This window comes from Hakea prostrata, chromosome 10 (genome assembly GCF_041222555.1).
Source record: "Hakea prostrata isolate BN-2017 chromosome 10, UWA_Hpros_2, whole genome shotgun sequence".
Taxonomy (NCBI): Eukaryota; Viridiplantae; Streptophyta; class Magnoliopsida; order Proteales; family Proteaceae; genus Hakea; species Hakea prostrata.
In genome coordinates, this window is record NC_142609.1 from 47,876,528 (window position 1) to 47,890,344 (window position 13,817).

At 37.4% G+C, this 13,817-nt stretch overlaps 1 protein-coding gene across 2 annotated transcripts in view; it reads left to right on the plus strand.

The window, feature by feature from the left end:
* Positions 1–13,817, plus strand: part of LOC149003574 (ARM repeat superfamily protein) — a 52,922-nt gene that overhangs the window by 22,600 nt on the left and 16,505 nt on the right. For both annotated transcript variants that reach the window (XM_089138363.1, XM_089138364.1), the window contains 9 exons: positions 767–869; positions 956–1,092; positions 1,525–1,698; positions 4,218–4,426; positions 4,529–4,666; positions 4,813–4,901; positions 6,443–6,590; positions 10,765–10,814; positions 11,514–11,569. In XM_089138363.1, the coding sequence (XP_088994489.1) occupies positions 767–869; positions 956–1,092; positions 1,525–1,698; positions 4,218–4,426; positions 4,529–4,666; positions 4,813–4,901; positions 6,443–6,590; positions 10,765–10,814; positions 11,514–11,569 (1,104 nt within the window). The remainder of the gene's footprint in view (positions 1–766; positions 870–955; positions 1,093–1,524; positions 1,699–4,217; positions 4,427–4,528; positions 4,667–4,812; positions 4,902–6,442; positions 6,591–10,764; positions 10,815–11,513; positions 11,570–13,817) is intronic.

The following is a 13,817-nucleotide window of genomic DNA, read 5'->3' on the forward strand; positions in this document are numbered from 1 at the left end:
AATACCATATGAAGATCTTTCATACGCTCTCTATACCTTTCCATAAGTCTTCTAATGAGTTAATTAGTTTTCGTTGTAGATCTTCCTAACATAACCAAATTGGTTCTCTGTAATAGTGGTTTCTTGTCTAGGAGTAGATGAAAAGCTACAAAACTAAACTTCTTGGCTGCAACTGTAGAAAAACTAGTATACCTAGGACTCTTCCTAAACTGAATCAAATCCATCCTTTCCTTCCAAAACTGAACTGGAGCTCCATCAAAGCAAATGTGACTTAGTCACACCGATTGACTTGGTTTTGTACCATAATAAGAAGAGTGGAAGAACAAAGGCAGATATGCAGTTGCTACTGACTGTATTTCACAACAGGACCCAACTTTGATAGATATGTAGACCTTTTTGAAGATTTTTAATTTATAACTGTTGTTTGATCATCTTCAGAAATCTTCAATTGGAAGCTTGGAACAAGTTAGTTCACGACTAAATTATATATGCTGTATATTTAAAAGATTGTTAACTGTATATTGGAAGGAATTTTGTTAGCTTTGTTAACCAGATTACCTCAATAGTAGTTTTGAGGAGAATACACTAGATTGTTAGAGAATGTACTGGAATGAACTGCACTGGTATTACAGGATTGAGAGCTCTGAAGCTTCTGATAGTAATTAGTTATATGAACCATTACAGTCTCTGGAAATTTTATTGTAATACCTTCAGAAATTCTCTTGCTTTCATATTTTTGTTATATGCATACTGCTTCATTATGCAGTGGAGCAGAAAAGGTCGACCTTTACATGCCAAAGGATTGGAAGGAGTTCTGAAGTGGTTGCAGGAGTTAAAGGAGCATTATACTTCCATTCACCATGAGGCAGGTCTTATCATCTGAACTTTATCTTAATTCATTCAGATTTTTTATCAGGTGTATTTAGTCCATCTTATCCTGGAAACATTGAAGCAGGTACCAAAACAGTAAAGACTGGAGTCTTGCTGCTCTCTTCTTGTTGGAAGCATTATGGTATGCTTTTGCAGTTACAGGACCGTAGACTTTCTCAGAATTATGGGGAATTATTGAACCAGTATATATCTGGAATCCAGGTAAAACTTAGCCATGTTTATTTTCATGCTAGTTCTTAGATCATTAATAGTCCTAGTGGATTGAAAACTTTTTTTTTCTTCATTTTAATTATTTAAATGCCTGTTATCAATGTATAAAGGATGGAATAGAAAAGAAAGAACTGAAGTTTTAGCTTGTGTGCTGGGCACTCTCCTTCTCTCCTCCTCTTCTCATGCAATTTCTTCTCTCTCCCTCTGCAACTCTGTTTCTTCTCAGGTTTCCCTTCTTCTCCCCTTTATCTTCTGCTTTCCCAGTTCTTAACTTGTTCCTGTGCCCCAAGGCTTTGTCATCTAATTTTTAACTTTTTCAAAATTCCACTTTATAGTTTTGCTCAATGACTCATTTGATATTGTGTCTGCAACGTATCTTGGTGTTGCTTGTATTTCTTCCTCTAACCCAAAAGAATTTCACAGTTTTACATGGATGAATACACTGAAGGGACTTCGAAGAACAAAGATGGCAGTTTAGAGACAACAAAGTTTTTCCTGAATTGCATATCCCTTCTTTTGGGACGCCTTGACATCAAGCGATTTGAAACTGCAATGTCAGAATATAGACTGCAGATATCACGTCTCCTCTTCTCACAGGTTGGTATATTACCATTCAATAACAATCTGATTTTGATGGGTAGTTTGGACTCTGGAGCAACATGTAGTTGTACACTTGTACTAATATATTTGGAGTAATACTACCATTATAAAGAGTTTGGTGTGAGAAACTCAAGAACCCACCAGCACTCCTCTATGTGGCCGCTGTCTACATGTATAGGAAAGGGCATTCATAGAAGTTCCATGTGTAAACCCTTGGTACTGCAGTACATTCATCTGACAGGATCACCCTCCCACTTAACACTGATAAAATAATTATTCGGATTTAATATTGCTCATTAAGGAAAACCCTCATCCATATGAGACATTTGCAATGTCTACTGATCTCGGCCAGATTTTTAGTTATCTGCCTTCCAAAAGCCCCATGACATTAATGGAGATTCCATATCCTAACTAAATGGGGTTGGCTGCATGAAGCCTTGCCTTCCAATCAACTCTTTTTGAGTCCATAGACTCCATACTAGATATAAGGCCTAAGCTATAGATATCCTTGCTCACCACTCCTCCGAAGGTTACCTTGGGTCTACCTCTAGTTCATCTAATTCCTCCGATCTTGATTAAGTCACTTCTTTGAACTGGGGCATTTAAAGGCCTCTGCTGAACATGGTTGTGCCAGCTTAATCGACTTACACTTAGCTTATCATTCATTTGACTGATTCCTAGACCAGCTCTAATATAATCATTCCTTACCTTATCCTTCTTGGTTTTTCCACTCATCCATCTTGTTATCCTCAATTTTGCGACATTGAGTTTATCTATATAATTTTTCTTAATAGCCCAACATTTTGCACCATACATCATAGCTGGTTGTACAACAATCTTAAGGAATTTTCCTTTGAGCTTTAAAGGAATATGTTGATCACACAAGACCTCAAACACACCTCTCTACTTCATCCACCTTGTTTTAATTCTTTTGGAAACATCTTCCTCTATACCCCATTTTTTATTTATGATTGAGCCAATATACCTTTAATAATCACTTTTCTGGAATCTCCTTCTCATCAAGTTTCACCACCTCATCATCCGTCTGATCACGACCAAAGTTACACACTTGATATTCCATCTTCATTCTACTTAGTTCAAAGCCTTTTGATTCCAAAGTTGCTCTCCGTGTTTCTAACTTGGTCTGAAATAGAAATAGAAACAAATCTGATTTTGAAGAATAGAACTAAAATCCAACTTTAGGTACAACTACAAGAATCAAAAGAAAATCAAAATTTGAAATGACAGGGTTATTTGGATGTTAGATTACTATAACATTCTCAAATCTGAAGTTTGATTTAAGTACCTGTTCCTTTGTCACTGTGTTTTCATGTTGAGAACTTTGCAGATTAAGAGATGCCACAAGGGCTTCTTACTTCCCAAACAAAACCTCCTACATCCTACTTCTTTATGCAAATGCTGGTTCAGCAAGAATATGCAAGTAAAGCACTTTGAAGTGTAAACGATGAGAAACAAAAATCAGCAAATTGTGGATGGGCCAATTCTTCTTCCCTCTACAAACGTGTAACCTGTTTGGTGAACTGGCCTTTCCTATGTATCCATCTACATGGCACATTGGTGGCCCAAATTATGGAGGCATAATGGATATACAAGCTTCAAGTCAAAGGAAAGCCTGATTGAGGAAGTTTTCTTTCTTGACAATTTCAGTAGAAAACATTTGAATATTTCAGGACAGAGAACACCTGTGCATATTTTTACTATTGTGCTGGAGTTCTTAAATATTTAGCGGACATTAGGAACTTAAAACACTGAAGACAGCAATATTTTGGTGGTAGCTCAGAATATTTGAAATGGTCGGCATGATTAGGAATTTTTGGTGTTGCGCTTTTTTATAGTCCTTGCTTGATTTAGGAACTAACCCATGTCTCCAATTTTGAAGACATATTTATAGTATGTCTTCCCTTTCTTTGGGGCTTTACTGCTGGACTTTAAGAGTTGCCCATGGATCTGATATTCTGGGGGCCATCCTCCACATTCCCTTGTTTGTATCCCAGAACTTCAAAAGAAAGAGCAGTCATGTTGCATCAACAGAAACTTTGGAGGTTTCTCCCAGATCCCACATCCTGTGGTGTAATCAGCAGTGTGAAGGATCATTTCTTGGGTTGGAGTTGGAGAAACACTGCAGGCAGGGGGAAAAAAATCCCTGCTGGTTGATGCTTTTGGTGCTTCACATGTTTGGCATTGCCACTTGTTTCCCCTAGATCCAGTAATTTCATTATGTCACTCTCATTGTTTGACATAATGCCCATATCTTTGTTCTTGAGAAGGCAAAACATCTCTTGCTTTGAGGGTAAAATCAAGAAAGGGAAAACCTGGTGCCAAAGGCTTCCGCACAAGCAGAGTCCGTGGGGCTTTGAGGGTAAAAACAAGCATCTTTTTTAATCTGGATTTTGTAGTTCCTTTCACTGCTATTAATATCATCCTAAATTTGCATCTATTTGTGCACCTGTCAAAGTATGTTCCTTTGTAATAACCACCAATTGTTACTCTTGAAGCTTCAATCCACTGATGAAGATATTATAGAGGGGGCTGTGAGCATCTTAAGGGAAATAATCTTCAAGGCAAAATATTCTTCTTCAACACAGAGCAGTCTTCCTGACACACAGCATATGGAAGCAGTGCTACCCTTACTGCTGAACCTTCTGGATGAGAGAGATAACCCGCCCAGAGCTGTTATTGTGCTCACTGCAGAATGCTGTTCCATGTATTCTTCTATGAATTTATATTTCTCTATTGGTACCGATGTTCATTGTCCCATCATTTCATAGTGAATTTTCAAGCTTGATGTGTTCAAATGGTTCACCAGGAATAGAGACGGTCAGTGCCTTAAAGATGTATTAAAGCACTCTGAAAATCTCTCACAGAGGCGGAATGCTCTCAGAGTTATTTCAGAACTTGTTCGTATGTCTTTGGTGTCAGAGAACTTGCTTTCTCCTCAAATGTCGTAAGTGATTAGTGACATGGTTAGAGGTTCTTTGTACAGTGATTGTGACATGGTTATAGGTTCATTATATTGTACCACATTTTGTATTTAATGTTGTTTTACTCTCTGTGCTTCTATTTGAATCTTTCATGTGGATGATGCTGCAGGAAAGATATTGCTAAACACTTGCTGGAATGTCTTGGTGATGAAAAGCTTCTGATTCGTGTAGAAGCATCGAATTTAATTCCAAAGATTGGTTTGTCTTGAGATTTGGACCTTTCTGGTGGTGTTATTATTATTATTATCCCCCCCTCCCCACTCGCAACAAGTTCTCATTGAATTTTTAGGCTTTGCTTTGATGTTATTAAATGGACCTACTGCAAGATCCAAATCCTCATTTAAATGGATGCAAAACAGAGTGGGTCTCATATTTGAAGTGCTTTTTTTTTATTTTTTTTATTTTTTTTATTTTATTTTTTTTAAGGCCTTATTACATTCTAAATAGTACTCCTGGAAATTGTAGCAATTCTCTATTTTGCTTTAGCAGAAAATGATTTCCTTATGTTTCAAACAAACTGGTCATATTGATGAATCAACATTTTAAGTTAACATATATGAGGCAATATGCTAGTGGCCAGTGGGCACTTTTGTAAAGATTCATAAAAGAAACTCTTAGTTACACGTTTACACATCGATATTTTTTGAGGAACTTTCAAGTTTCTTATACTATAAAGAAATGCTTTATTCTTCATAAAAAGAAATTAATAAATATTAGGTACACATTCATACTGACGGTGCATGCTTTTCTTTGTATGATACTATGATTTGCTATATAAGCCTCCAAACATGCATACACAGATTTTCCAAGAATTTTAGAACTCTACAAAACACGGATTAGGAATTTAAAAATTTCAAGGGATAGATACCAAAAAGTGAATCCCAGTGCACAAGGCTACTGCTACTGCATGGTCTGGAGGGACAAATGTAAGCATCTAATGCCTGCTTAACAGAGAGGCTGTTTCCATGTTTGGAACACCTAACCTGATGGTTACAATAGTGCAACTTATCCCTGCGCAAATACTTACCAACTATAGAATAGGTACAAATTAGGGTAAATTTACAGATTATATTAGGATTTAGGAAGGAATGAGCGATCGAAGCGTCATAGTACTGCTTTTATTAGGTACACAATCATACTGACAAATTGTTGCACAAGCTTTCTTTGTCATGATCTGTTTAGCTGCCTCTATAGATGCATTTTGACAAAAACCAAAAAACAAAGGAGGGGGAAAAAAAACAAAAGCTAGTCAATATTTAACAAAATTTACTATTGCATTGTCTAGGAATATTAAAATTTCAAAGGATTAATACAAGGGCTGAAATTACTGATCCGGATCATATTAGGAACAAAAAAGAATGATGGAAACTTGACTGTAATTTCCCGTGTTAAAACTTTTCAGTCTGTTCTATTCTTGACATATTACTTTCTTTACTTAATTTTAGCTGTTTCTCTATTTTGATAAAATGCCTTTTCATTGTTGCTGCTGTCCTGCACTGCTCTTTGCTTCCTTGAGTCTCGCACTTTTTTTAGTCATGATAGCCTTTGTTTGCAACACCTGGTGTGTGTTATCCATATTCAAATTATTTCATCTATTTGTTGCGCCACCTAGGTTGTTTATACTCTTATTGGGTCATCTTCCATTCTAATATCTCTAAATAAATGTTTGTCTTTTTTTTTTTTTCCCCGGGAAATATTTAGCCCACTGCTTTGACAGAGTATCTTTTTTCTTTCCACAGATCCTTTTCTTGTTCTGCCTGAGTTGGTTCCCCTTGTATACTCACCAGATGAAAAAGTCCAGTCTTCTGCTAGTGATGCAGTAGCTGCAGTGCTCAATTACCATAACCAGAATGTGAAATTGATAGTCATGTTGCTTGACTGCCTCAGGTTTTCCTCAATCTTACTTTCAACTGGCAACAATGATAAATGGGATAGCACTCCATAAAATTTCAGCATCATTGTGACTTGAGATTTGCCAGACAGGTTCTTATGCATGGATACGTGTATCTTCATTTGCTTCTTGAGGACACATTATTCTGCTTATGTTGTGCAATATCATATTTATATCACTTCATATTTTGGTAATCGGTAACTTACAGAACGAGTCATTGTTTAATATTGTGTGCATGTGTGTGGACTTTCTTTCAAACAACTCTTATGGTTTGTGATAATTGTAAGAGGTATGTGATTTAGCCTTCTCAGCATCCTCTGGGTATTGTTCCTTTTTCAAAAAAAAAATTTTAATTTATATTTTATAGGATATATTACCTGATGGGATTCTAAAAGCATAAGATTACTAGGTTCAGCAATCCAATGGAAGCAGAATTAAGATGACAGGTTTAGAAACTAGATTGTAAGATAGTTGACAACTAAGGTTCAGAAACTCAGATATGCTAAAAATTCTGGTTGAAGGTTACATGTACGGGCCAGAGTTAGTAGTGACTTTTCAAAATTGGTTGAAATCTGATGGTCTGATCTCAATTCATGGATTAATCCTATTGGCAACTAGAATTTTGGCTTTCAGGCTCCAGTGAATTCAGCAACTTATACTTACAACTTCATAGTGAACAAAAGGGCATAATAATATCTACATACTAGATCTTTTACCAAAAAAAAAAAGTCTATATACTAGATCTAATAGGTGACTAAAACTCCAATCACACATAAATCTCATCTTCAAAACAAGTACAAATAAGAATCCTACTTGTTAGTAGGACCATAGAAATCAACACCAAAATCAAAATTTGAAATTGTGGGTTTGTCTACAATGCTATGCAGTTGCCAAATTTGAAGCTCAATATGAGAAATTGAGATGTAAATGATGAGAAATAAAAATTTCAGCGACTAAAACTTGAAGAATAATTAAAAACAGAAAGCCTGGAATTTCGAACTTGAATCAATAACAGATAGGCTGGAAGAACAAAGGAACTGAAGAAAGATAGGAACATATCTAGCGGTTCCTGCTGGATTTTTATCTCTACCACATCATAAGTAATGGGTAGAATTGCCTTTAACCCTTCATACAATCTCTTGAAGTCAGCAAAGTATTAGGTTAAAGGTGGTATGCTTTCCTATCAACCCTATAAAACTCCTAGGAAACCTCATAGATGTGGGAAAGATTGTGCTGTCCAGAATACAAGATGATTAGACAATCCAATATTTTGCCGAAGCAGTGTTTTAAAGCCCTAATTTTCAAAGAGCCCTTCCCTCAGAATTATAAAATTTTGCTGAAACCCAACTTGTCTCAAATTCACGGCGAGATTTTGTTCAACCTTGTGTCGCCCTCTTGTTCTTCTCGCTAGGCTTGAGACAAGCAAGAATTTATGAGATCTTGCGAAAATTTGTGCACTGGCTGCAACCACCATCACTATGGAAGAAGGCACCACAGCCACCATTGTGGAAACCTCCACCTCTGTTGTCTGTCATTGTCATCACCAGCGATGATTTGCTCCATAACCTCACAGGCAGGTTTGGTTGGGCAAATGATGAGGGTCAGAATCGATTTTCCCTCCTGGCAATAGATGCTGATCCTGCAGTCCCCCCCCAAAAGTGATCTGAACGGTGGGATTGCTGAAACAATACCCGTTATAGGCACTGATTCTGACCCCATCGGCCCTGCAGCTCTCCCTAATTGAGACCTGTACAACGCCTCAGTCACGGACATCGTTGCCGTTGGTTCCCCCCCCCCTCCCCCAAAGGGGGGATTTTACAGCCTCCCCTTTCTCAGCTTTTCCTTCGCTTGAACCCTCCCTTTCCTCTCCTCCCACCTGTCTTCCTCTCCAACCTCAGTCGTAGGCGGTTGCGACTGTTTCTTTCCGTTGTAAAAATTGACCCCTCACCCTTGCATCCTTCATATCCCAGCCGCCCTACCTCCCTTTTGCCCTTGGACCCAATCATGGGTGTCCCACCCCTCTTACCCTCTCCTAGGAAAAAGAAGAAAGGAACAGACAGAAAAACTAGGTTTTGTCTAGTTTAGCTAGGCCCATTGGCCTGTTTTGGTCCTTTCCTTAGTGTGTTTGAGCCTCCTTTTCTTCTGTTTGTCTCGTCTCCTTGCTCATAGTCCTAGGACTGGCATAGATTGTGGGCCCTTATTTGCTCCTTTGGTTTTGGCTGTGCTTAGCCCCTAGTCCTCTTTGTTCCCTCCCCTCTTTTCTTTTGTAATGAATTTTTTTGTATTCTTCAAAAAAATAAATAAATAAATAAATTCTTAGCATCTCACCTAGGGCGTCATCATGGTGGGAGATCTCGCTATTTTGACATAGCGAGACGAGATGAGAGGCGAGATCCGCGAGATGGGAGATCTCGCCACATCTCGTCGAGATCTCGCTGCAACCATCAAAAATTGCCAGAAACTTGATTTTTTGTCGGAATTTGTTGGGGATTCAACTTCTAAACATCTTTAAGACATCTACAACATCAAATTATCATCATTCAAGCCTATTTCAACTAGATCTACAACAAAGGTAAGATTTTCCCCCAAATTTGAATTTTTTCAAATATATTTATTCTACAATGGGTGTGTGAGTTTAGTGTAAATATATGTTGATCCACAAGCTTTGATCTAACTTTCATGGAATCCAATTTAATGTGACAGTTAAACCTATATGTGACTTACTATAGTGATGAGTTGACTTGGGAGTCATATGTGGCCACCGTTCAGCATCAGTTGATGCAGAATGCTGAGTGATACTCTTGCTTGTCTTGTAATCTTATTACTCACATACTCTTATGATTGTGAACCTATGGATTATGATTTATGACTTACTAAAAGTCTAAAACTTCTTATGGTTGTAAAATTTTGAAGCCATTTAAGTTCTTTGATAGTTTGATGTGTAATGTATTTAATACTTTATAGTTGATAACATGAATTACTTGATATCTCTACATTTCGATTTTACACATAGGGTTGACTTAGAAGACGTAGTTAGGGTTATTTTCTCACAATTCTAAGGCCACCAATGTGTTCAAAAGGCCTTAAATAGACTAAATACCAAATTTCAGCCCAACTGGGGCCCTAAAACCCACCGAGATGGGTCACCGAGATTACGCCAAAATTTTGGTAGATCTCGACCGAGATCTCGCCATCTCGGTCAAGATCTCTCTATTTTGGAGTGGCGAGATCTCGCTCGAGAGCGAGATCTCCCACCATGGGCGTCATATAACAGAGTATTCTAGATCCCACAGAATAAAGAGGCAGCAGAAGCCAATTTTATTGCTCTATGGTTCTTAAATCTGTATTAGGATCGAAAAATGCACTTACTAGAGGAAGAAATACTAGAAATAGGAAACTGTATCCTTAATAGTACTAGATGCATCATATAACAGAGTACTCTAGATCCCACAGAATAAGAGGCAGCAGAAGCCAATTTTATTTAATTGCCAATTGTATGGAGCTCTATGGTTCTTAAATCTGTATTAGGATCCAAAAATGCACTTACAAATTACAATAGAGGAAGAAAATGTACTAGAAATAGGAAACTGTATCCTTAATAGGACTAGATGTCCTTTATAACTAAAAAATTACCTAAAATGGTTAGTATAAAAGTGTCTTAGGAAGCAATGGCAGTTCTATTCAGGCAAGTAGGCAAGTCTCTATCCTATCCAAACAACCAAGTAACAGTTAATGGATTGAAACTAGTCAAAACTTTGTTAGTTACCCTCTTCCCATAATTTAGGCTAATTAAGGTGGCCTATTACAAAGAGAACTCATTGGATAGAAGGAACAACATGTGTAGAGCTCAGCTCAATGCTTATTTCCATTAAAATATTTCCAATTCTATGTTTTACCTTCATCATCACCCTTCTCATCTTTTTATTATTAATTTTTTTTGGGGGGGGGGGTGGTGTTTGTTGGTGAGAGCATGTTTAAATTTCTAAGATTTTTGGTGGTCGTTAATTTGCTGTCTTGAACACCTTTAAAACATTACTCTTGAAGTGAATATTCTTGGATGTGTGGTTTGAGGAATTTTAGGTGAGCTCCAGCTGTTAATCAATGTTTTTACTGAACTAAACAATTACTCAAGTCTCTCTCTTGCTCTTTTGTACTTTTTGTCATTTGTAGCAACTTCTGCAAGAGTCTAAATCATTCAAAAGCACCAGGAGAAATGGAAGGTGTGTCTTTAACTATACATGTTTCAGCTGGATCTTGATCAACATCCTCCTATGGTTCAATCTTTCCCTTTTGATTCATATTTTATTCATTACTTTTGTTCTACATCTTAAACCATCTTTTCTTAACATCTCCTTAGCTTGATGTGCATTGATGGTGTAAGATGCAACATTACATTTCTTGGTATATGTGCCCAAGAGATTATCGATAATGAATTTATTCTTTGGTATCATTTATAAACCTCTAAACTCTATGTGTTAAATGTTAGTTGTTGTGAATTATTATCTTCAGAAGAGGTTTTTTTTAATGTTAGTTTCTGTTAAAGTATTTGGGTTTAGTGTTTGTCATTTCCTTCTAATGGGGTAGTTATTTTCTCCAAGGATGGGGTGTTTCTTTCATGGTTTGAGTTGGACCCTTGAGGTATCTGAGTTTAATTTTTTTTTTGTCTGTTCTCTTTCCTTTTGTGTAATTTTTCTCTCTACTGAGGGGTGTTTCTTTCGTGGTGTCAGTTAGAGAGGATCTTGTTTTAGCTGGTTCTCCTTTCTGGTTCTTGTTGTGACTTCTCCATTCTAGAAAGTTCCATCATTCTTCTTGGTGTTGACCTTTCTTTGAGTTTTGGGGCACGGCATGAGGGGGAGGGGAGGCGAACATTTATATTGCTTTTCCTGCTTATGCTCACATTTTTTAAAATGTTTCTATAGTACCGAAGTTTGATCCTGATCGAGTGCTAAGGCTGATTGCAGGATGGTCAAGAAGTGTAAGATCATTTATGTACTTTATACTTTTTATGAAACCTCTATTGTTTCTTCTGGTGACAGATATGTATTTTGACTTGCAAATGACTGTGTACATATACTAGTAATAATGCAACACCTTGATATCTTGTGAATATATTGATGAGCATATGTTTTTTCCTTTTGGGGGATTGGGGATTACCCCCATCATGACTTCTGATGTTTATCAAGCTGGCTATAATTCTGAAGGCGCTGAAGTCTGGAATTGTGGATGGTTTTGGGAATCCTGACCATAAGGGGTCAGTGCTGGTCTGGCCAGTGTGTGGTTTGGGAGAGGTTAGTACTAGGATTTTGGAGCCGGTCCAAACCTGTGGATTTTTTTTGGGTGAAATGACTGCCCTCAAGACTTGAACCCAGGCATTTTCCCTGACAGCCCTAACCTTTTACCATTGCTCTATGAAAGGCCCCTAACATAATCAATCTGATATTAAAAAAATCTTTACTTTGGAGGAAAAGAAAGCAATTAGAAGTTGGGTATAGTACAATAGTGATACAGTTGCATTATGCATTAATCCCATATGAGGCCTATGTTGATGTAGTCCTGGATTTGTAGAGATCAACTAGGAGCCAGTTCTTCCATGATCTTGATCAGAACCAACTTAACAGATAGGCCCTCTATGAATTTCGATTAGAACCCTGAGGTTAGAAGTGATCCATTCAAGTCATAAATGATTTCCCTGGGTTATTTGTTTGACCAGAGATTTGGCTAGTGTGATAATGCAGAGTGAAGGTTATTGTGGGTAAAGTTAGGGACCAAACAGATCTCCGTAGAAAAACTCGTCAAATAGATGTAGGGTGGGTGTCTTATATGTAGGATCTTGTAGTTGGATTGTGACGCAAAGATAGATGATGTAGGAGGTTGCTTATCTCTGAACTGGTATAACTGTTCTTATTTTCAGGATTTTAGGGAGAACAAAAAGTCAAGAACCTTGTTGGTTCCTAGGGTTATGGATGTTGAGGGAATATAGGTAAAGGTATAGAGATATGATTTTCCAAGTTGTGGGTTAGGATGGCTAAATTACAAGGTGTAGAATTTCTCATTCTTGGGGTTTTAGGAAGTCAGAAAATTCAAGAATTAATAAAAAGAAAAAAGGTGATAGATAAGGGAATGGGGGTGCTGGCTGCTAGATACCTGGATCAGGAACCCTCTTATGTTGCCTTTGAAGGGCTAGAATGGCTTGTGCAGGTTGAAATCCACAACCAATTGAAGGATCTTACTTGGTCTTTACCAAGAACCTTTAATCAAACACCTTGGAGGTGCCTTACCAGGGCTGAAACACTATTCTAAATTAGAAGAGAATAAAATAATTGGCAGCAAAACTGGAGAATTTAATTAATTAATTAAGGGTAATATGTTCTATTGATTGAGTTTTTCCCCCTTCTTTTCTTCTTTTCTTTTCCTTTTCCTTTTTCTCTTTTTCTCTTTTTCTCTTCTTCTTCTTCTTCTTCTTCTTCTTCTTCTTCTTCTTCTTCTTCTTCTTTTTTTTTTTTTTTTTTTTTTTTGTGTGTGTGTGTGTGTGTGGTGGGGTGGGGGGTGTTTAGGGGCAACGGAAGTCCTATTGACATTAGGTTTCCTACTTGGACTTAGATTAACATTAGGTTTCCTACCTGACATGGACTCATTTGTGGCTGCCTTATTACAATCTTGCTTGAAATAAAATACTGACAAACCGAATCTAAATAGGACTGGGCTATCCTAGCCTGGCTGGGCAGAATTAGAAGACTGCTGTTACCCAGATGAATTTGTTAAACTATGAAAATACCAAAGTATAAAGTGCCACTAAGCCACTAATGTGCTGCTGGGCAGCAAGCTTAGGGCCTTCACTTAGGCTTGCAACTGCTGACCATCAAATCTGTGAGCATAAGTAGGGCTGTACCTGCATCACAGAGGCCGTTTCTAGGTATTGAACTGTTGACCAAGTAGTCAGCAAAGGGGCACTTGACCGATGTACCAAGCACGAACTTGTGTTATAAGTTAGGCCTTTTATTTTAGGGGTTTTATCGTATTGAGCATAATTTGTGACACCATTAAGTGGGATACATTTAGTACACAGGATTAGTAGTTTAGTTAAATGTGAATACTTATTAGCCAGATAGAAGTTTGTTTTAGGTTTGTTTACTTTATAGTGTACTATGAGTCAAATTATGAGTTTAGGTGGTCATATTTGTAATAGTAATAAACCCCTATCAGTTGGAGGTGACTTGAGTAAA